The sequence below is a fragment of the Nansenia antarctica genome (assembly GCF_963989245.1).
Source record: "Nansenia antarctica genome assembly, chromosome: 5".
Lineage (NCBI taxonomy): Eukaryota > Metazoa > Chordata > Actinopteri > Argentiniformes > Microstomatidae > Nansenia > Nansenia antarctica.
In genome coordinates this window covers 10721268-10745583 of record NC_137690.1, presented here as the reverse complement: position 1 = coordinate 10745583, position 24316 = coordinate 10721268, and the positions used below count along the sequence as shown (strand labels likewise).

Here is a 24316-nt window from a genome sequence, read left to right as displayed (position 1 = left end):
CATCATATAGGAAGGATTCACTGTGATTCTACTGCTCTGAATTAATGTGCGGAAACACACTTCTGAAGAGCAGCCACTGTAAAGCCAAATTCACTCACTGACCTGTTTCCTTGCCATTCGAGAGACAGAACCTTTGTGTGAACTGATTCTGGTATTTGGGGGGGGGGGGGGGGGGGGGAGAGAGTATGTGAACTGAAGGGGTACAGAAGAATTCCAGGTTTTCTTAGCAATGTTGGTCTCTGTCAAGGTATAGCCTATTGGTATTGGTAGGGGAAAGTGCAGTTTCTCTTAGTCTGGTTTCAAGAGTGAGAACAATTATGGAGTTTTATCAATGCAGTAATAATGTAATGCCATTATTTGGTGGTACCTGATTTTGCAGGATATGTTTCTTTAAAAAACATTGTTTTGTTAATTTAAGCATCAAACTAAATGTCATACCTGGTACATACAACATGCCTTGTGCTTAAATGTGGATTTTAATAACAGTAAATCATTGTGGTGCATCCTTAGGCAAAACATATGATATAAACATATAATTCGTTGTTTTTATTTATTTTCGGAGAAGTTACAACTCAGTATTGTTGATGTATGCTTGTTAAACAATTGTCACAACTCACATTCCAAGTACTCCAACAATGAACAAATGTCACTTTGACATTCAAAATATTTCCCATATATACACGACGATAGTGTATTCATTTCCCAACATTGATGTTATCAATTATATCCATACAGATTTCCTAATATTGCATACTGATGGAGCTCCCGATCGTGATGATTGAGGGTTATGCCTACTCGCTCGTCCTGCTCTCTGATTGGCTGCCGAGTCTGCCGTAGAGTCAAGTCATTAGCAGGCTTTCCCGGTGTCGGTGCTCATACAAGTCAATACGCTCGTGGCGTGCGAACCTCCGTGGCACAGCCAGCACTGACTCAGGCTATCGTTAAGATATCGAAGTGGATGTTTTTGGTCAACCAAAGGCTCGTGAAACCTGGAATTATTGCTTCTACTTGTAATTTGCAAGTAATATGCTGCATTGATAGACCGTCCGTGGAGTCCTGCTGCAGAATATAATCGTTTGAAACTTCACTCACTCGCTTATAAGAGAGTCCTCGCAAGTGTTCGCTTTATTTTGAGTGGGAAAACATATTACGGATTCTAAGCTGTTTTCATTCTGAGGTGAGATATTTCCGTTTGGTTTTGGGGGGTTCTCTAACTATTAAATAGTTTATTATTATTATTATTATTATTATTATAACTAGTATAGTGTTGTTTTCTGCCTCTGCGGTGTGTAGTGATACTGATAATGTATTCAATACTTCCTTAATATTATTATTATTAATAATATTATTAATATATTCCTTAATATTCATACTCCCTTGTATGCTGTTTCAATGGATTTGTAGCGCTCCTGTCTGCTTGGATGTTTTGCATGCTTGTCTTACCGCACGGCACCTGCATCATCATCATTTTAAAAAGCGTTTACTCCTGTTGGCCTCTGTGATGCGCACACTTACGTTTATTAGTAGCCTATTTAATTGAACGAACCTCTTACATTGTGAATTAGAGGAGACTTGACACATCTTTATGGATCTCTATTTTCCTTGTTGATGGCAGCAAATTAACTTTCGTTTTTCACTGATATATTTTGGGGGGTAATTGATTAAATGTACTCACAGAATGTAGCCTACTCTTATAATGTGATTTTTAGTGATGATTAGTCTCATAGTGGAGTATGTTTAACCTCTACTACCTAATGGTTAAGAGGATTCCCCATCTCCCCCCCAAGACATTAAAGGGATAAACCAAGTTAATCCCAGATGTTTCTAAAAACAACATTAGACGGTTTTAGCTCAGGTTCTTATGCAATTTCTGGTTATAAGTAGCTTTGATTGTAAATGCTGTCTTGTGTAATGTGCTGACATGCTCAATCCTTTGGCTGGTGATTTGGCAGGACTTTGACCTGGTAATGATTATGCCTCGACAATACTGCAGTATTGCAAGAGGCTCAGTGTGTTAAGCAGTGAAATGGTCTACTCACACCAACTAGCACCAATGTAGCAACTATACACTAATTACCACTATCCTTAACTCATTAAATAGTAATGGTGAGCATTTCCACTTATACATTCTAGTTACTAGATATCTAGTATATGGGATCATTAGGGGAACTCATTATTAATTGTCACATACTTTGTGTGCGTGTGTTTGGAGGAACCAGTTAACAGCAAATTACTTAGTACTTCCGCTTACATACTGACTATTTGTCGACTCCAATGTTTGAGGTGGCAACCATGGATATGGTGAGTCACAGGGGGGTTGAGTTTGTATTGTGACGCTGACTTCATTCAGTGTGACTTTATTTGTGTAGCCTATTAACCACCACCATGGCACGTCCTCACCTGGGTTACTCCTATGGCCTGAGCTTAACCCAGCATAGGTTCAGTGGCTCAGCAGTTCAGCTAATCTCCAGCATCCTACATTTCCTCATACTGTGGGTGTGCAAGATTCCTCATGCCTGAAATTGTGTAAATTGAAGAGGTGGGGGGGGGCGGTTGTTGATTTAGGTTCCTCCGAGTGTCTCTCACTCTGCTTGGCTACACCGGGGAGTGTGGGAAAGATTTCCTGTCCATGGTTTTATGACCCCAGCCTCCTAGTGATGGCCTCTCACGAGTAGTCGTTAGCACCTCATAGGCAGGGCGGGGGTGATGCTCTTATGCCCTTGGGGGGGGCCTCTCCGACCACCACACCTATGAGGGAGGACTGCTCTGCAAGGAGAGGACAATACCTCCGGCAGCTCATGTTGTGTAACCCATCAGCTCAAATTATGGGCATTGAGATGTACATCTTTATGGCATTGTTCCTTATAGTGTCAGTTCCTTGTTTCATGTTGCCCCGTTCCCCTTTCCATTTTATCGAACATTTCCTCGAAGCCTTACATATGGAAGAATGTAATATAGGCTAATACATGTCACTGAATATAATCATGCCATTTAGCTGATGCTTTTATCCAAAGTGACTTACATTGTAGTGAATGCATATATTTTTCTATATATAGGCTATGGTCTCACAGGTTTATTAGCTAGTAAAAGGACAGTTTCATTTCCATGGTATTAATTGCACATCTTCCAGTTTCAATATGGGGGAGAAAGCCCCTTGCGCCCAAGACTGCCACAAGACATCCTGACTCAACTTATCACCCAAGCAGTCATCTGAGAAATTGCTCACCATGTGATAATGAGTAGGCAAGCACAAGGCCAATGAATGAGTGAGAGCATATTTCCATCAGTGTAAACACAGGCTATGCGTAAATATGTTATTTTGAACCATGACTAAAATAACACTCAGGAAATATCTCACTTTTTTATAGTAACAAATGTAATTGGCAAAAATAACTAAAGCAAAATTGAACACCAATTTCTTATTGATTTTGATATAGGCTGAAAGTAGGCTACATGGTTACACATGAAACACATGAAACATGTACATTTACACATGAAACATGTACATTTCAAGCCTGCAAACTGTGACACTTTAAATAACGTGAAAAAATACTCTTTGTGCAATATGACAACCCTAGTTGACTATCTGTGCAGTATAGTACAGTGGATTGTGTACATAGCCTTTATTTATGTAAACCAGCTCCTTACCTTCTTGTGATTTTATTCTTTTTCTAAATGTGTTTTTTTTTCCCTTTCCTAACACCAGGGGAGCCACCCCTCCTAAATTTCGTTGTTTGTTACCTGTACTGTAGCAATGACAAATAAAGTCCATTCCATTCCATGCAACCATCAAAGCTATAGACCTACAGTATATACGTATGAAACCAAAACAATCGGCTATTTCTGGTAGCGAGTGAGGCGGTGGGATGGTTGTTTGTCTACCTCTACCACCCACTCAGTGGCGAGCCTAAACCAACATCAACATGCTAATGTTTGTCTTTGTTCGCCAAAGGAGTCGACATGTGGCCCAGTATACTTGACACCTGGAACCGAAATGTAAATAGTTTCAGATGTCCCGGTTTGTAATCGGCTCGTGCTTTTGTTTTACACTTTTATAGGATTAGGCCTATGTTTGGTGCTGCAGCTGGCATCTATAGTAGGGGAGAAGAAAGGGCTTGGCTTTGGGAGTGGTGGTAGCACCCTGCCCCGCCCCCCCCCCCCATATTGGCCTCCAGGCAGACTTTGAGGTTGCCTATACATAAGTGTGGCCTCAATCCTTCTTCTGGGGGCTTGTGTGGAGAGACACACACACATACACACACACACAAATATACACACGCACTCACACAAACGTGTGTACACACACAGGGACAGATGCTCTGAGCACCCTGCATTTGGTGCGGGGTAGAGAGGCTGTTATGGACACAAGGGACTGAGAGATTAGAGAGTGAATGTGGTATTTGATGCCGTTGCCTCGTCATTATTTCAGACTTGCTCTGATTAATTTTTTGTTCAAGGAATTCAAGACAAAACATCTCACCAGTCCAAGGCCTTTCATATGGAATGAAAAATGTGATCATTCAAAACCCCAACTGAAAGCATCATCAAATATGGAACTGTTGGGTTATGAAAAATAGCAATAAGGGCTCTATGATTGAGCTTAGTCATCTGTATCCTCTGCTATGCTATAGGAGTGCGTTCCTGCCCTGACATCAATATTCCTCCACTCTCCCCACCCACCCCATGATCTCACTCACACCATGAGCCACATGGTGCGACAGATGCACAGGCTGCTGAGCTGACTTCACACACTGCCCATTCTGATGTAAATTGCTATGCTTGTCTGAATAAAAGCGATGGGGTGTGTGTGCGTGTGTGCACGCCCGCAGCTATAGAAGGCGTGTGCGTGTGTGTGTGTGTGTGTATATATATATAGGGTGTGGACAATCACATCTTTGGCTCTCTTGGCAACCCCTATGATACACCCCTATTTGTCCCTGGCACTCGTGCGGTGGAATGGCCTAAATGGCTCCCTGAATAGGCAGCCGCCACAGGGTGGCCCATTGTCGAGGGGTATCATTGCGCCCCGTGCCAGCCCAATGAAAGGCCCCATTGTGTGGCCCCCGGTGGCTCAAAGGGAGAGCGTTCTTTTCTGGGGCAGGAGTCTCCAGGAGTCTGGCTGGCATTTGAGCCAATGCCCCTGCGTATAGGAGATTGGGCTTGAGACTGGGTGCGGGGGGGGGGTGGAACATTAGCTCGTGCTGGCACGCTATGGACCTGGCAGTAAGGTGGTTGGGGCACTCATACCCTGGGGGAGAACTCACACTAATGAGGGCATAAACACTCCTGCTTGCTTACGCACAGGTGCCTTTAGCCACACACACACTCACTCACTCACACACACCCACAAGGTCACATCACATGCACTCATACTGTACTGTACCCTCACATTGGGCACATACACACTCTCAGGGACTCAGGAGCACCCCCACATTTCACACACACACTATGAGTATACACATGCATGCATAGGGGGAACCGGCTACACATGAGCACATTCACATGACTAACACACACTCGTATGAGCACACAGACTCATTCACCGGTGCGCATACACCCCTCGTGTGCACAGCGTGCGGTGGGGGAAAGATGAGGAGCGTTGCTCCCTATGAGGCCACGCTGCCCTATGCACAAATGCACAATGCACTGTCACAGGACCCTCCTGAGTCTCTCAAGCTCCCACACGTTTTGGTGTCTCTTTTCCTTTGTGTGTGTGAGGGTGAAAGAGAGAGAGAGGGGGGTGAGGGAGGGTTGAAACAAATGAATCGCCTTTTTAAATGTCAACCTGTTTGGTTATCATCATGTGCATTGTAAATCAATGAGCGCAGTGTGTGTGTTTCTGTTTCTGTGAATATGTGTGGGGCCGGTCTGGGTGAAATAAGAAAGGCTCTGTTCAGGAGTCTCATTATTTTCCAGTCAACATGTTTGCCTGGGTGGTTATCATGTCCTCTGTAAATGGATGCACTGTGTCGCCACCCAGCTTGAGGGAGATTATTTAGGCTAGGTCTTAAACTGTTGCACAAGACACTAGCAGAATGCCCGCTTACACTGCTGTAATACGGTGGATTAGGAAGTGTAGAAAGCACCAGTGGCTGATGTCTCCAATAGAGGTTAGCCTGAATTAAAAGGATGCAAAGGTCATTTAAACAAAGATGCTTTATACAATCATCACAGTATATTGCAATGTGATATAGACATTCATAGAAGACCATTTCCTTAAATGTCAGCAAAAAGCTTCCCATGGCTGAGGCCAACCATATTCCAAACAAACCCCAATGTCTGTTTGTGTTTGAGAATATCGGCCCTGGCTGGCTATTTTGGATTTGTTTCGCAGCCTACATCCACTCCTGTGGCTGGCCGAAAATATCCGGAATAACAGTGCTGTTGTTGTCCTGACAAGTCTCTGTTTTTCTTTTTTCTTCACTCTCTCCACAGGACAATATGCCTCAAACCCCACCTTTCACGGGGATGTTTGGCACCAGCGGTTATAACAAGAACCTCTACCAGACCAAGGAGGAGGGCTACGGGGGGCTGTATTACCATGACAACAACCTGGTGTCGGGGTCACTGGAGGCCCTCATTCACCACTTGGTCCCATCCATGGACTACTACCCAGACGTGAGTTGCTATTACTTTCGATTATGGTGAAAGTTGCCAAAACACACCACATAAGATCTCTTCCACATGAATTCACTTGCTTGTATGTTTAGTTATAGCCTACTATCAGCTTTCACATTTGGTTCGTCTTTGATTTGACAGCAGGGGAGGATTAAACCCGGACCCTGCATTTTCTACTGTTATTGATCTCTCTTTCTCTCTTCTCTCCCCTTACAGAGGACATACATCTTCTCCTTCTTGCTCAGTTCTCGGCTCTTCATCCACCCCTACGAGCTCATGTCCAAGGTGTGTCACCTGTGTGTGGACCACCAGAGACTCAGTGACCCCCAAGCTGACAAGGTACGGCACATCACCATACCCCCCAAAAGCTCCCGTTGTTCCCCTTCCCACTCTTGCACTAAATGGCCTCAAGTTTAAGTTCAAACAAGGCCATAGTCTCCAAACATTTCTCTTTTCAGAAACATAACATTGTATTTGTGTACTGGATATATTTCCATGATGATGAAGATTTGGAATATATTCCGTCATCTAGCCGTAAAGTATATGAAAATAGCCTATAGATATACATCCTTGATTGTAAATTCTATTCATGCTCATTTTCTGATTTGGATGTATTGCATTGTGTATCCTCAGATAAGAATCCGGAAGATCGCCCCCAAGATCTTGCAGTTGCTGACGGAGTGGACAGACACCTTCCCCTACGACTTCAGGGACGAGCGGATGATGCGCAGCCTGAAGGAGCTGACTCACCGGCTAGCCAGCGGCGATGAGGTCAGTCCTCCCACAGAACCTGGCCTGTCCCAGAGTTCCTCAGTACATCATCTAACATCATCATTACATCAGTACATGATTGGCCGCAGAAAGAGTCTCAAAAAGGTCAGGTCTTCTTCATTGTTTTTTTTAAGGTAAATACAACAGGGGAAGAGAACAGGAAAAGCAAACAGTCGTAACTATTTGTTTGAGATGTAATGAAAGATGATGATGCGAGAGAGCATCAAAGGAATGGAAGAGAAGGATCATGTTCATGGAAGGAAAACCCCCTCAAGCGTATCACGTTTTGTTTACCTGGATCTGCCAGTGTGATGCAGTGTTGGAGAATGCATGTGGAGTGAGGCCGGTGCTTGATTTCGTGGGATAGGGATGCGGGGGGGAGTTTGCTCTAGCCACAGAGTAGTTTTTCAAGCCTGGCCGAATAAAGAGAAAAGAGCTATTGTTTGCAAGCCCGGCGGCTTTTTGTCAACTCTGGTGCTCCTCCTTAGGCAGCGTTTAAATTGTTCCACTAGTGCTGAGTTGAATGTCACCGGCTTAGCATTGGTTTCCCTCCATAATAAGGTTGTTTTAATGGAGGTTTTGGGAGGGAGGACATTTTGTCCTATGCCAGCTGTTATCTTTCCCCATCAATGTAGAAATGGCTAAAACCTGCACTGCAGCACATTTAGGCCCAGCACTGTGATTTTAACAAAAAACACGATGACTCATGCTGTCTAAGCATCAAAAAGAGAAGTGTTACCATGATGTTGCAGATGCTAGCTGACGTTGCTAACCAAGCTTTGCTTCATTTTCTTAAGTGATCTCTTTTTTTCTTTTTGCCACATCATGGCCCTAAAGCTCTCCATTAAGATTGAGGGTGCGATGACCTCACAGTCAAAGTATTCTCACACCAAATTGGGTTAAAGTGATCCGTTAGCAAATGTTCTTTTCCTTCATGCTCCATTATCTTTTCCTTACCTGAGTCAACACATTTGCTACAGTTGGAACACATAATTCAGTTAGCATTAGCGGTTATGAATCGGGCCGCTGTAACCCAGTGGTTTCACATGGCTGTGTGTTGTGCCTGTGAAATAGCCTGGAAAGGGGAGTGGGAGAGGTAACGACAGGCAGCAGGGGGCTAGTTAGGCCCACAGTGATGGAGGACATACACATCCATCTGTCTGGATGACATCCTCTCTCAGCCACAACCCAAAGAACACGCCCCCTTCTATTCAGTGACAACCTCCCCCAACACACACGTGCGCACGCACACAAGCTTTCTCACCCCCCCACCCCTGTTCATATGGATGTTTATTTCTATCCTTGTGTTGCCTCTTAGATTACTGTTACTATCTAGCTACTCAGGCTAATGTTTGCTTGGGGACTCAACACAACTAAAGTAAATGGCAGCCTACATAGTGATGATACCCTCCAGTCAGTCAGTCAGTCAGTCACACATAGACATTAATATACGGTAAACCCAAGGACATTCATGCACATATATTTGATTTTAGATTAGCCCTTCATACTCACCCTACATTGATTGTTTTCATGGCTGAAGTCGATTTGGTGTAATAGTGAAACCGCTGGAAAAAACTGAAATATTGGAGATCCCATTTTCACTTTCCCTCAGTCGATATTGGGGTCAGCGCCCTGCTAAACCACAAAACAGGTTGTTTACACCCGGGTTGGCAATGAATACCAGTTTGATGTTCAAGATAATCAAAATCTGTACACTGGTCGGGTAATGTTTGGCTGCTAGATTCCGATTCCTATCAGTGGTGTAGCTGGATATACAGTATGACCCCCTTTTGACAGAGCAGCCTTGTGTGATACCTTGCTAGCTCACTTGCTAGCTCCAAATATGTGTTCATCTACCATAGTCATCTATCCAGTCCTTGATGTTCTTACACAGTAGCTGTATCATGCAATTCTAGGCGCTGCTTGCTGTTTGGTACAGTGTGAATCACACTGTGTGATCCATTTGTTTTGAATTGTAGAGCGCATGTGAGTGTATAGCAGGTTCCAGACGCCACAAGCAAGTGGAGGAGGGTGGGGTCACATTATTCTCTGCCCGTGGCGTCATAGACAATAACTCCTATTTATTATTGAGCATGAGACTGCTTGAGATCAATGGGGGAGTGCTTTCCAGTACTTCAGTTCTTGGAGGCCAACCGACTAGGACAGTTTCTCTGAAAGAATCACGCTGTTCTCAGTCTATGACCCAGTGTGTTCTGATGACGGTGTAAAGTAGGTGGTATTGGTTTCGGTTACCACCATAATGCGTAATATACCAGTAAGCTTACCAAAATCGAGCACCCTGTCCTGAGTTCAATGCTACTGCAGCCTATTTCTCCCTGGCTTTCAGGAAAGGATCGTGGTGGTGAGAGTCTAGAATAGATGTCATAACATCTGTTCAGTGCGGCGTCCTAGACCACACTTCAACATGCTAGCCCTTGAACTTTTACTAAGACTGTCATTATGGACGTGGTCGGATATATAGGGCAGAAGCAGTCTGTATGTAAACAAGTATGATCTGTTTTGGAACCAAGAGCTCTGTATTCAATCAAAACAGGTACTGTCAACGAGTACAGCTTTCAGAATAAAATAATAAAATACATATAATAAGATGAATAGTATACAAGTCTGCACAGGTAATAATTGTGTGTTGAAAGATATCGCTAAGACAGGAATTATTGTATTCCAGCATGCCTATGTTTAGGTCCTCACTTGCTCAGAGTTGCTTGGCCGTCGTGACACCCAGAGAGAGCCTGCTGGCCAGGGTCGGGGGCTCCTCGGCAGGAAGTGATGTCACAGAGCCAGGAAAAAGAAGGCCGAAGGGTGGGGGCAGAAGCTAACTGGGCTATAACATGGGGGAGGGGGGGGGGGAGGGGGTCGTCGTGTGGCTAGACCGTCTGTTGCCCTATCCGATGCCAGGGTTAAAGCGTAGGGAAAAGGGCACATTGGCTTAGTCCTGTTCGCCACGTCATTTGTTACAACAAGCAAGCCATCCCGCTGCTTGAAAATGTCAGGCCTCTTATCTCCAAGAGTTGTTTCTATATTTAGAGAGAGCCCCCTCTATTTGTGGTGGAGACAGAAGCCACACCAGATGGTGGTCTTTTGAAGTGGCATCCAGGGAGATTCTCACTGGTGTCTTGCCTGGTTCTACTGTCCATGGCCATACAACAGAGAAGCCATAAGGAAATGAATAGTTGTTTTTATGAATATTATTATATTATTATATTCATGTGGTGTTCCATGCCCCATTGTTGAAGAAAGATAATGTTTCCTTTTGTATACCTGCATGTCACCATGGAGGCCTCGGCATAAATCTGACATACAGGGATCATCCCAAGTGTTTAATCTCCCCAACAAAAGTGGGATTAGAAAAAGGGAAAACAATTATTCTCCAGATTAGAGATTAGTCTCTCGCTTGGTTCAAACGGCACTCACAACAGCCCACCTCTAGTCTGTCTGTCCCCTCTGCCGTGTGTGTCTGTGTGTGTGTGTGTGTGTGTGTGTGTGTGTGTGGCATCGTGCATCAGCCATAATACAAGCACTTCAGGCTACACAAAAAATTACAACCAGGGCTGATAAATGGATTTCAGAGAAAGATCTCTCTCCCCTCTTCCACTCCCAACTGATTGATGGGCCTTCGTTCAATTTCCCAAGTGCCCGTTCGGCACACCGACGCCTCGAACAAGAAGAGGGGGAGAGAGGTTTGATTGCTGGCTTGACACTAGCCTCACATCCATCATAGGGATGGTTCATAAAGCAAGGCTGCATTCCCACACTGCTGAACTTAGGACTTGTTTGCAGAACCTAGTTTTTCTGGGCGAATTGGCAGTCGTGAAGTGAAGTCGGGATGTGGTCACAAAAAAAGGGGCCCCTCTCTTTTTTTAATGTAACCCATACCAGTGGTATGGAAAGAGGCCATGACCATGCTTCTCTCCACACACACACACACGCGCACACGCATGTTATGCAACCACTATCCTAAAGTGTGTCAGGGCCCTGTTATCTAATGGCATGCGGTGCTGTATTAAGTTATGGACCATGGGAGGTTTTAACTATACGCTGGCCCCTTGACCCCGGGTCTGGCGAATGGTCCCCTGTTACGTTTATTGAAGCGGCAAGGTCTTTTATTAGCCTTCAGGAAGAGGGATTATGTAACACAGTGACTGGCCTGGTCTCAGAGGACACATCTGTTGTTGGTGTAGCCAACGGACACTTTGCTCCCAAAACAAGATTTCGCAAAATGTTCCAGCTTTGCTGTGCTGTAACCACTTATCTCAGTACACACTTTTTTCCGCTGACTTGCAAATCCCAGAGGGGGCAGGTGTTGCTATCCCACTGGCTTTGTCTTAGTTAGACACATGTGTATTTTTTTGTTAATCCTCCAGCCTCGGCATCAAGGTGCAATCCGCAATTCCCTGCCACTTTTTTTGATACACAGCTGAGGGATGGGGGGCTGGAGAAAAGTAGGCACTCAATTTCATTCACGAAAAAAAAATGACTGATTGCCCCTTTAACCCATTTTTTACATGAAATGATTGTTACATGATTCTCTCTCTCACCCGTGCCAGCATTTGTAATAAACCCAGAGTGAGAAACTGACTTCTTCTCCTCTCTCCACCCCTCGCCCGTCCTCCAGCTCTACAGGAAGGCTGTGCATCAGATGACGCAGACCCTGATCCGGAAGCTGACCACGTTGAGTCAATACGAAGAGGCGCTAGTTAAGATCAACGCTACGGCCACCGACAGGCTGACCGTGCTGAAGGCCAAGCCCCAGGCCGTCCAGAGGGACATGCTTTCCATCTGCAACGACCCCTTCACAGTGGCCCAGCAGCTCACCCACATAGAGCTGGTGAGAGAAACACGTTTATAGCTACCTCAACTTAATCAAGAGAGAGGGGGAAAACACGAGAACAGCTGAACCATGAAACATTTGATATTGTCACAGTTGTTAGAGAGTCTTGTACTGTTTTCTTCACCTCTGTTCACCCTTGTATTGATGTAAATCAAATGATTGTATTTCTCTGCTGCGTTATGTCCATACAAAGTCAATGTGCAATTGAAACCAGGCCAATGTTTTTAAGATGACATTGGCAAAACATTTATGAACATTGACCAAAGACGGACAGATAGAATTTATCGTGTTGCCATCCTTTTCAGGAGAGACTGAGTTACATCGGGCCTGAGGAATTCGTCCAGGCCTTCGTTCAAAAGGACCCGTTGGACAATGACAAGGTAATGTCTGCATGTTTATACAGGATAGGTCATCGTCCGAGGCAGAAAAAGAACAGCCAAGCACATGCCAACGTTATGCAATACTGTTGGCTATCACTTTGTCTGATTGCTAAATTCAGAGAAGCAGCGAATTGTCCATCTACCTCATAATGTTGAAAGACCTAGTTTCTGTTCCATACTGCTGTTTTATATACACTACCCGGAAACTGACCCCATGGGTCAATGCAAGAACCTCATTTTGTGTCAGTAGACTGTGAATCCCAGACATACCATAGTAGTTCAAATATCCGCTAACCCCCCCCCCCCCCCTCTCCCTCCCCCCCCATCAAGATTTCCCCTTAAACATCCCACTGTCTGGATAGCATGCTTGGGCCTTATCGCCTAGCAACCACTCAGCCACAAAGAGCTGTCGAGGGTTTGTTTTGGGGGGCCGTGTAGAGTCCGTGTATGCTCACCATTCCGCTGCTAAGCAACAGTGAGATTTGGGGGGGGGGGGGGGGGGGGGAGGGATTTCGGCGCCCTTTCTTTGTACCTCAGACTAGCCTCCCTCTTGAAGAATCCACTCGGAAGAGGGGAGGCTGTGGTGGGGGGGCTGTTCACCGTGGTCATTGTCTGGGGGTTAGTGGTGTAAGGCCAAAGGAATTTGTGGAATTAGAACTACAGACATTCCTACTCAAGGACCACTCTATTGTGTTAGGCTTGCAATGATCAACTATTGCATGTAGATCTGGGGTCCAGATCATATTCACTGGTTTAACTGCACTTGGACTGTTTTCCATCACTCTGCAACAATGTACCTGAATAGGAATAAGCTGTAGTGGTAATTGCATGTCTTTCTATACTTTTTTTTGCTATAGAGCTGCTTCGGCGATCACAAGAAGGCTAGAAACTTGGAGGCGTACGTGGAATGGTTCAACAGACTCAGCTACATGGTGGCCACAGAGATCTGCATGGTGAGTAGCTAGCTGTTCGCCAACCGAAAACACTTTCTTGACGCTAAGCTAACTTCCTTTTATCCTTCTCCATTTTGTGCCCTGAGGGTTTATCTTGTGCTTCTTTTCCGTTCCCCGTCAGCCTGTGAAGAAGAAGCACAGAGCCAGAGTCATCGAGTTCTTCATCGACGTGGCGCGGGAATGCTTCAACATCGGCAACTTCAACTCCCTCATGGCCATTATTTGTAAGTGGTTGTGTTGTTTCTCCCTCCCCTTGCGACAACTCGCTCCCCAGCTCATTTGCTGCACAAAGAGCTGTTTTTGTCAACAGGAAATCTGATCAGTAAATTCAATTTGCCATTCAGAGAGACTTTGTGTACCATTCTAATCCCTATAGCCCTTACCCGAAATGACACGGCGAGTCGGTGAGTTATTGTGTTGTTGTTTCGTTTATGAAGATCATCCATGATATTCTGACTACTTTTAAAGGGAATCGTGTCTCTCACAGCTCTTTGATCGCTCGCAGCTTGTGACCTCCCCCCTCCCCACCCACAAAGCACCCTAGGTAGTTGGGGTCCTTGCCTTGGGCTGTTTGGGGAGGGGGGGGGGGGGGGGGGGGGCATCCGCTGAGGTCCAGAAGGTCTGTGGTCCAAGCCAGGGAAGAGGGCAGCTGGTCAGGCTTATAGGCTTGGGGCAGGGAGTGGGAGTGGGTGTGGGAGTGGGAGTGGGAGTGGGTGTGTGTGTGTGTGTGGGGGGGGGGGGGGGCGGCTTGGGGCAGCTGGAAAGGCACACTTAACCCTGTCGTAGGCAGATGGTCAGCACTGACCAGAGAGCAAGAGAGAGCGAGATATAAAGAGGGAGAGGGGCATTGGCAGGCATGGCCAGGGAAGGCGAAAGAGGGTGGTGTGGGAGAGTGGAAAGACTGGGGCGGGGGGGGGGGGGGTAGAGTCAGGGAGAGCCAGCTGTCCCAGCCTTTGCTTCTGGCAAAGCTCCTCTCTAGGGACCCAATGGGCAGATATTAAAGTGACGATAAAGAGACCAAACAAATCATGGGAAAGGCTCAGGTCTCAGGCCTGACTGTTGTCTGTTTCTTCAGCGCTGCTGTCTGACATTGTGTAAACGGCTGAATGGGATGAGACTTAACATTAGTGCCCCGACAAAGAGAGAGGGAGTGTGTCCCTATGGGGTTTACTGCTACCAACACCTGTCAACACACAAGCTCCCCTTTGTGAGGGAATGTAGCTGTTTATCAGACGAGACACGTTCTGACAGACTCGCATGCCCCTGTCTCTCTTTTCTCGCATTTCTACGGTCACATTTTCCAGGATGTCTGCATTCTGATATGGTGTTAGAATATGAATGGAACTTAAGTCAGAAATAGCCATGGGGAATTAAGGAAATTGTGTAAGGACGTTTTTTTAGAAGTACTTTCAGAAGGGACTTTTCAGAGACACACACACACACACACACACACACACAAACACTCATTAGATTACTATGGGAAACAGAGTGTTGGGAGGGGAAGTGAGGCGTGTGCTAACACTATTGTTCGATTGGCCTTTGCCACGATACTTCTAAAGAAGAAAGAACAGAGGAGAGGGAGACCACTGCAGGGGGGGGGCGGTGTCTGTCTGACAATGAATGAATGAGAAAAAGCCATGTGTTTGGTGTGTGTGCTCTCATATTTCTCACTTTTTCTTCTGTCTTCCTGTCTGTGCAGCTGGGATGAATATGAGTCCTGTGTCTCGACTGAAGAAGACCTGGAACAAAGTAAAAACTGCCAAGTTTGACATCCTGGAGGTAAGCCCATAAATGCTTTAAGTGTGTGTGTGTGTGTGTGTGTGTGTGTGTGTGTGTGTGTGTGTGTGTGTGTGTGTGTGTGTGTGTCTATGTCTGTGTCTGTGTGTGTGGCAGCTCTTGTGGCAATGAGTGGGGCGTTGAAATGACAAAGGCAGATGATGGGCCAACTGGAGGGCTTATGAATGTGGAACAGCATCTGAGTGTGTGGGTGGATTGGAGAATAGCTTAACGCCCTGTATGACTTTGTGACTTTGTAATACATGGCCGACAAATCACCCACACAACTGAAATGTATGGATCCACTGTAGGTTGATTCTATAGGGGAAATCCTTTCAGAGCAAGATTGTTGTCGCATGACGAATGTTGAATTACTCCTCTCAAACTGTTCGGTGACACTTTCAAAGCCATTCCCTTTCGTATTCACCTGCTGCACAAAATATGTCTCATTGAGCGTATGCATTGTACAATCGACCTACATAATCAGCCAGCAGTATCAGTGCATAGTCTTTCCACCTTTCTTGTGGACAAGGGGCTTTTTGAAGTGCTAATACTGTATATTAGTCAATACAACTCCAGAAGTCTTCACGAATTCCCCATGTGGGTGGAGAGGGGGGGGGGGTGTGTGTGTATCCTCTGAGATCGATAGCCCTAGACGGTGAGCTTCACCTGGGGCTCAGATCACACAGCTCCATAGTGGGCAATGGGGACCCTCAGACATGAAGCAAAGGGAAGATTAGTCAGGCATACCAACAGACGGCCATACACATCCCATCACTGCCCAAGTCAGGAGATGGAAAGTAGGAGAGATTAAAGGGATAAATCAGGTTGGGTCCCTGTGGAATCATAGAGAAATCAAACGTGCCGCTTTTTCTCCCTCTCTTTCCCCCACACCTCCCTCCTTCGGGACATAGGCATTCTGTTTCTGCCCTTGCTTTTGTTGTGGCAGCAGAAATGTTGTTTAGTTTTATTTTTTTCTCCCCCTGTCGTTGGTTGATGGAGGTTATAGTCTTAGTTTGATAGCCCCATCCGTCTCCCACTCTGTTCATCTACTCAAATTGACAGAGATGGTTTACATGGGACAGTGAGTGATTGATTGAGTCATTGAGCTGGAGTCGTCCTCCACGAGTGAGAGACCCTTTCGGGGTTGTGGAGGGCAGTAGGGGTTTCAGATTACCTAGTTCCAATAAAGGGTGGAAGACATGGCTTTGGGGCCTTGCAAATGACTCACCACAGCACATTTTCTATTAGCCTACCTTTTGTATTAGTCATATTGCCAATGCACTTATCCATAATCTCTCAGAGGATACGAACTGTGGAATAACCAACAGGATATATTGCCATCTCTCTATGGATGCATTGCAGGCCGTTTATGAGTAGATTTGACAGGGAACCTAAAGCATGCACTGCAGGCTTAAGCCTGCTGTTAAACTGACTCTCTGTTACTTCTCTCCTCAGCACCAGATGGATCCTTCCAGTAATTTCTACAACTACAGAACAGCGCTGAGAGGAGCCACACAGAGGTCGATTACGGCCAACAGCAGTAGAGAGAAGGTACGCATGAACAGACTCACTCTATTCTAACCAAGGTCCCAATTTTTTGGGGGGGGAATAGAAACCATTTTACTTATGAACAACTTTTCTCCCTCTCTTTTGGCTGTTAGTCTTCTGATAGGATTCAATGCATTTGACACATTTGTCCCAGCAATGCGGACCGAGGCAGTTGAGTGAATTATATAGATTCCGATCTTCTAAATGGAATGTTTCTCTTGCTTTTCGAGTTCTAGTAACCCCCTCTTTATGTAACCAATGAGGGTATGATACATCGGCAGTCTAATTGTTTTTTCGTACATTCATGTAAAACACTTTTGAAGTGATTGACGCAAGCTGTGCGCTGCTTCGTGGGAGGACTGTCAAACGCTCTCTCTCACTTGGAGCTGATGAGCAGCAATTAATGGTTACGTAAAAAGTGGAGATTGTATCGTTTGCATCTGCACTTTTCTGTGACCAGAAAACAAGAGGGAACGCAGTGGGAATGACAAATAGGCCTACTTGAAAAGCATTCCTGCCCGCTACGAGAGACTTCTGTGTGGCCGTTTGCCTCTTGTTATCCTCTGCGTGCAGTGTTCCCATCTTATGTACACTAAACGTAACAACTCGGGGAGGGGGGGGGGGGGGGGGGGACTTTTGATTGGATTCAAATGTTATATAACAACAGTTTGAAGCACAGGGCGCTGAGGTCGAGTCATAAATGGGTCAATCGAGACGCTCTGACTGACGTCAAACAGACAGGAGGGCCCCCATTTCCTCCTCCATCAAATGTTCTGTTCCCTTCAGGAGAAATAGGAAAAAACATGGCCGTCTGCCAGCTCACATTATGTTCTCTGCTCGCTTGCGTCTCCCACCCCGACCGCGTGTGAACCGGCCAGCCTGTTCCAATCCAGCACTAGCGGTTAGCCTACAGTTAGCGGTTAGCCTAGTGATGCCAACTGAGGGGAGAGTGTTTGTTGACATACTGGGTGTACTGTCAATATGTATTGGTTTGGCTGAATATCTTTGATGGAGGAGGAGTGTGTGTGTAAGGGGGGGGGGGGGGGGTGGGGGGGGAGAGAGTAGTAGGCTATACCTGTGAAATTGAAATGCTGAAAGGCTGTGGTTGGTTCGCCCTAATAGACAGATAGACGGACAGACAAGGGTCATGAGACAGAATGTTCTCAGGCAAACTGGAATGTTCCTGCCCTTGTGACTTGTTCTTGGGTGTGTGTGTGTGTGTGTGTTTTGAAGGGGGGGGGTTTGTTTATGGATTGTTCCATGCACGACAGATGTGTACTTTTTGGGATGTTTTTCCCGCTCTCAATTGAAATCTGTTTTTGATTTTGTCGACCAATGACACTAAGTAAGCGAAAGCCAACATAATTGTGTTCATGTTGTGTTGCTGATTGCGGATTGATAAAATAACGTTTTGGCAGTCGTGGATCAGCAAGCCACTGATCTAAATGAGGCACGACGTCTCACATGCTTGTTTGTGCTCCGTCTCCACTGCGATACGCCAGTCTCCGCTCCCTCTACAAGACAGTTCAGCCTTTCTCCAGTGACAGCACATGACACGGACATCGTTTGTCAAAATAGACCCTCGTAGATGACAAAAGGAACATTCCAACTCCGAAGAGGACGGCAAGAAAAGAGCTCTTAATGAACCCTCCGTTCTCCGACCTGGAGAGGACTGAGGACTGTGGGGTTTCCAAGAGGGTTTCTCTCAGGATGTTACCTAACCTCTGCCTCCTGCTGTGTAAATCACTTATACTGTTCTACTTTTAAGCAGTGCATACTGTTCTTGTCACTGCGCGGCCTGTGTTTCGGGGCATGCACTGTTCTTATTTGGTTTATGTACCAGCCCACATGTCGTCACTTGGAGTTGCGTGAGTGTTAAGCACTTCCAGAGCACCTGTCTGTTGTCAAGGGCTTGCTTTCCTCCGCCCCCCCCCCCCCCCCCCCCCCTTCCCTCTCACACTCCACTCTTATCTCCAGTACGCAGCCTGCCCAGCTTCGACCACCCCAATCTCCCTCACCGTGAGCGGGGGAAGCCGACGAGGTGTGGCAGCCTCTCTTTATGGAGCTCTTGCTAGTTGTCCCCCTGCACATCCTCTGAGAGCACCTGATGTCATGACTGTTTCATGTGTGGTGTGGGCATGTGAGGGTGATAAGGTGGTGTTAGAAGCATCCTGGTTGGCTTTTGGGGGATGGCTGGTCACACCAAATCTGCCATTTAGATTTCCCCTTACTGCTATCTGGGATAAGCAAATCACTTGCTGACCTAAATCGGTGTTTGGATGTGGTTGTGAATTATTTCAGGGTCTTCGGGAGGATTGTTATTTGGAAACCACCTTTTCGTGTCTGACTTCTCCTTTACGAGTGTTAAGAATTTTGGGGAGATGTGTTTGTGGTAATAGACACTGAAACCTTGCCTGTGCCGTGTCACCCAGGGGAAACCCCCTAATAACTATACAGCAAAAACTAAATCCTATTTTCCCTTTTCTTTTTCTTCCAGATTGTCATCCCCTTCTTCAGCCTTTTGATCAAAGACATTTACTTCCTGAATGAAGGATGTACCAACAGGTTGAAGAATGGACATGTCAACTTTGAGGTAAGTTTGGCACACTTTAGAAAAGGAATTCCCCAACAGTAAGACACAAGAAGAAGCATAATGATGAAGGCTCTTGCGTAACCCGCCAGTTAAAAAATAGCATTGCTGTGGGAGTCTGTATATCAGTGTATTAACAACAGTACATAGTAACCAATCTGTCCAATTAGAGCTTCTCAGATGACTGACAGAGAATGAGGAAGTGGTATTTGCTTGCGTAAAGCCCAGCTGGCTTTCTCTTTGTTATTAGAGATCAAACATGTGCTGGTCATAAACCGGTGTTTCCCGATGTTGTTCTTAGGTGGGGATTGCCATTACCATTACTATTCACTTCTATGTAAGCCAAAATGTTTTAGGCAGAGAAAAAACAATTCAGTGGTAGGGGAAAAACCATAAACGTAAACGTTAACGGTGTGGTTCTGTGTTGCAGAAATTCTGGGAGATGGCCAAGCAGGTGAACGAGTTCATGACCTGGAAGAAAGTGGAGTGTCCGTTTGAAAAGGACCGCAAGATCCTGCAGTACCTGCTGACCGCGCCCGTCTTCAGCGAGGATGGTACGTCCAATATAAATACCCCCCATTACACTACTTGGCACACACACACACACAGAGAGAGGCGTGAACATCTAATTTTAGCTGGGAAACAAAAAGTTATGTTTACATGTTCCTTTCAGTGCCTGTCGGGTCTGAACTGAACTAAGTTTCTACCCTACTTACACACAAACCCGTATTACATAGCCTTTATTTATGTAAACCAGCTCCTTCCCTTCTTGTGTTTTTTTTAGTTTTTTTTTTCTTTCCTAGCACCAGGGGAGCCACCCCTCCTAAATTTCGTTGTTTGGTACCTGTACTATAGCAATGACAATAAAGACCATTCATTCATTAATTATCTCCTCCCCTGCTTGAGTGGCACTGGCACGACACCTGATCCCTCACCTCTGGCACACACAACCTTAATCCCAGACTGAGCCATCTCATTGGCCTGAATCCTTATCACTCACTTATCACACACTCACAGATTAGGATCCTACCCAGACCTGTTTTTGGTCCACACAGATTTACTGTCTGGAGATACAGTACCTCTCTCACCTCTGGCAGCAATGGGTGTCATAACTGCAGGAATTTGCTATGAGGCCAGACAGGGAGGTCCACATAAGCCTCTTGACCCTATAGACTAGAGCACCATCAGTAGAGCATAGTAGAGTTGCATAACCTGTATTCTTAGTTGGGAAAAAATATGCTTCCAAGGCTATAAATTGGATGGTTTTCGAATAAATCATTACAAAAAAGGCTAGTATAGAATATTTCTGCTATACTTTTCCACAGAGACACGTCCATCAACAACAAATAAAACCTGCCAATCTACAGTGACCAGTCAAATGTTTAATGTTGTTATGCTGTGTTTTGATTAAAAGATGCTCATCTGTGGATCTCTCTGTGTTCTCCCCTCCCAGCGCTGTATCTGGCCTCCTATGAGAGCGAGGGGCCTGAGAACAACATGGAGAAGGACAGATGGAAGTCTCTTAGGTGTGTACCCCGGGGTCAGCCCCATTCATCAGAGCTGTCACAGCGCTTCCCCGCCAGCCACGCAAATCCAATGGGATTTAGGTCACAGACGCACGCTGACCTGCCTGCGAGTCGATAACGCACACACTTTGTTCACACCATTATTCGGACACGCACAAGCGCACACGCACACATATCCACACACACTATATTCACGCCATCACACACCGCTTTGGGCGTGTAATATGTGTGTATGTACCTCCGAGGAAGATGGATGAGGAATAGTTGGCGTTGTTCAATTGGGTTTGGGTTGTTCAAGGGAGCCCTAGGGAGCTGACAAAGGGATATTTACCCAGTTGGCGCAGAGCGTGTGTCAGTCACAAGGTTACATGACGAAAACCAAGCCAAGAGGATTTTTTCCTCTCAGCATGTCTATTTTTTCAATCCATGTCATTTAATGCTTTAACAGCTATTTCTTAAGCTAAGCTCTATGACAAAAAGACAGTTGTTGGTAAATGTCCTGTGAAATTGCCATCTTTTATGCACGGGACAATAATAATAGTAATAATAAATAATTGTCAGATGCAAGCCAGAAGTCTTCAAACAAACAACTCACAACAGATGCCTAAATCTGCTACATTAGGTCAAAGGTGAAAACATGTCATGTCCGAGACTGACTCCAGACCTCGGTGCGTGCGTGCGTGCGTGCGTGCGTGCGTGCGTGCGTGGGCGGACTTGGAAGAAACTACTGGGCTCTCGTTCCAGTCATGTTTCCCGATAGCTCTCCAGCCATTCTGCCTGGTGCTCTTTTCCCCCACTGCGACAAGATCTGTCACATTATTCCAGTCAGGTCGTGTCAGCAGAAAAGTGCCACCACCCTGGCGATGTGCTCCATCAATGTTTCAGCCAGGGGCTGACGGAAATTAACCCTATTCTAACCAGGCAGCAAGAACATAGAAAATAGTCGAAAAAAAAGAAAACAAAATATAGTAGAAGAGTGGTTCTAGCACTGAACTGCAAAGGATCAACTGCATTTTCTTTCTGTGTTGATGATAAGAATAGACTGACTGCATTATGACTCCAACCGTGCCAGTATGTAGGTGGCACTTTATTTCTTGTTAATTTAGGATCTTTTACCTACTCTTTGGATAGCAGCAGCTGTCTGTCTCTAGTAACACCTGTAGTTAATGGATTTGGTAGAATGAGGTGAAGGTGTTCTTGATGCTCTGAAATTCTAGAGTGCAATGTGCTATGATATAAGTATCAAGTGTTGGTGACAACCAACTAATATGTACATCATACTGCTGTATTCATAAAGCATAGAATGATTACTAATAGATTTGTTCCTATTCTTTTCACAGATCCACTCTGCTAAGTAGAGTATAACATTCTGAAGAATACAGAATGAAGTGAACCCTCTTGACAAGCAAGCCGTGCCCCGTTGTTGTCCAAATAAGAGTATCCCCATTTGGAAGGGAAAACGACAATCTCTACTTTGCTGAAGAGGACATATTGTGTCCTCCATCGTTGGATTTCTAATGAAGCCCTTTGCGCTGTATGTTTCAGGACAGCTTTTTTTCATCTCTTTGTATGAATTTGTAGTCTTTTTTTTAAAAAGAACAACGCTACGACCATCGCAACGAGAAGAACCCAGGGAGATACTGTTGCTGTCCACCACATCTGCCAAAAGCCAACAACATCATTGGGGTGACAATGCAAAAAGTCCCTTGACAAAAAATAAATCAAAATAAGGTCCCCATGTTTTACTTTTCACAGAAGGTAGGAGTTTTGCTGCTGGTTGGCTAACTCATTCCTGACGGGTAGAACAAGCTGCTCTCTAAGAACAAAAGCCGGCATTTCAAGTACTGGAAAATCTGTTCTGTATATTGGTGTGTGAGCTAACTTGCAGCATTGATATTGAAATATGAAGCTATCATTCTTTGTTGTTTGTTTGTTTGTGTACGTTTCCTTTTCTACATGATACCTGAGTGATGCGTTTCTCTTACCCGATGTAGTCGACCACCCTTTTTTTCTGAGGAGTGTTTTTGATAAATATGTGCAAAATGCACTGAGTGCATTAAATACAAATATGATGTCATTTTTGTTTGTGTTGTATAAAGCTTTGTAATACTCCAAACCAGGACCCCCCTCCCCCCCCCATCCTTTATCAATGAAACAGTCAAACATGAGGAGAAATGGAGGTGTGTAGATAGCATGTCCATGTCCCTGATAAACAGTGTTATAATGGCTATGCTACTTGCCACTGTACGGAATAAATATAGCCTTGGAGTACTATATGCTTCAAGACGTCAAGATTAGCCATCATGACTGAGTTGGACAGAGCTAGCTACCCCCCCTCCTCGTATGATTGTGTAGAGATGCAATGGGGTTTTGCTGCCCCCTGGTGGTTGTTCTAAGTAAGGGGTGAATGAGTAATGGGGAGGTGATAGAATGATGGAGATGTCTATTGAATGATGACAAAGATGCGAGAGTGAATGAAAGTGAGAGGATTTGTAGGTTTTATCAGTTTACGCGTACATCTCTATCCTCGTTTTAGGCTTTTGTGTTTTTCATATTGTTATTATTATTATTATTTTCACCATATTTTGTTTTTATTTATGATCCTCTTTGTAGCTGTGTTATTTCAGTATGCTGATATTTACAATTGTTTTATTGTTCTTATTTAATTTTGTACTAGGTACATAACATACTTCATTAGTTATCAGATATTGACCTAACAAATATTTTTTATACAGGTTTGTATGAGAACACTTACTTTTCAGGGTACTAGCGCACACTATGAAGTTAAACACATTGACTGATGTCTAGCTTGCCTTGTCTTCGCTTGTTTTCCCCTCAGAATGATATTGTGGTTTACTGTGTAAATAATTATTATTTTCCTGTGTTTATCTGTTTGTATTTTGACTGTTAAGATGGAATAGAGGAACTGTTTATAACTGCATTAGTTGTGTTAAAAGAGAAAGTGACAAAGTTAATAAAAGAATGCTTAAGGAGAGACGTGAACAAACTGTATTTTGTGTCATAAATGGGCAGCTTTGGTACTGCTGAAAAAGAATCGCTCATTCACCCCTACTTATGGATTTCAAATGAATGGACTGGAAATCCATTGTGATGTAAAATGCATGTAGTCCATATTTAAATTTCACATAGCCTATGTTGATGTCACATAGCCCATTTCTTGTTATTCTACACGAAGAATCATACTGCGGTGTGTTCTGGAAACCTGCTGTGCAATTCATTACAAAAGGCTATTCAAGAGTCTGGAAGGTGTTCCTGTGTGTAGTCAAACTCCTCCAGCAGTA

General features: G+C 45.0%; 1 protein-coding gene across 1 annotated transcript; it reads left to right on the top strand.

Annotated features, from left to right (window-relative positions):
* Positions 1 to 964: 964 nt before the first annotated feature.
* On the top strand, positions 965 to 24002 carry LOC308158929 (ras-GEF domain-containing family member 1B-A). Its single transcript, XM_080532646.1, has 14 exons — positions 965 to 1177; positions 6436 to 6618; positions 6835 to 6957; positions 7252 to 7389; positions 12023 to 12235; positions 12544 to 12618; positions 13476 to 13571; positions 13693 to 13795; positions 15271 to 15350; positions 16806 to 16901; positions 19396 to 19491; positions 19919 to 20042; positions 20942 to 21014; positions 22355 to 24002. Exons 2-14 carry the CDS (start codon positions 6442 to 6444, stop codon positions 22377 to 22379), a joined length of 1419 nt encoding a protein of 472 aa, XP_080388772.1. The 5' UTR covers positions 965 to 1177; positions 6436 to 6441; the 3' UTR covers positions 22380 to 24002.
* Positions 24003 to 24316: the final 314 nt, after the last annotated feature.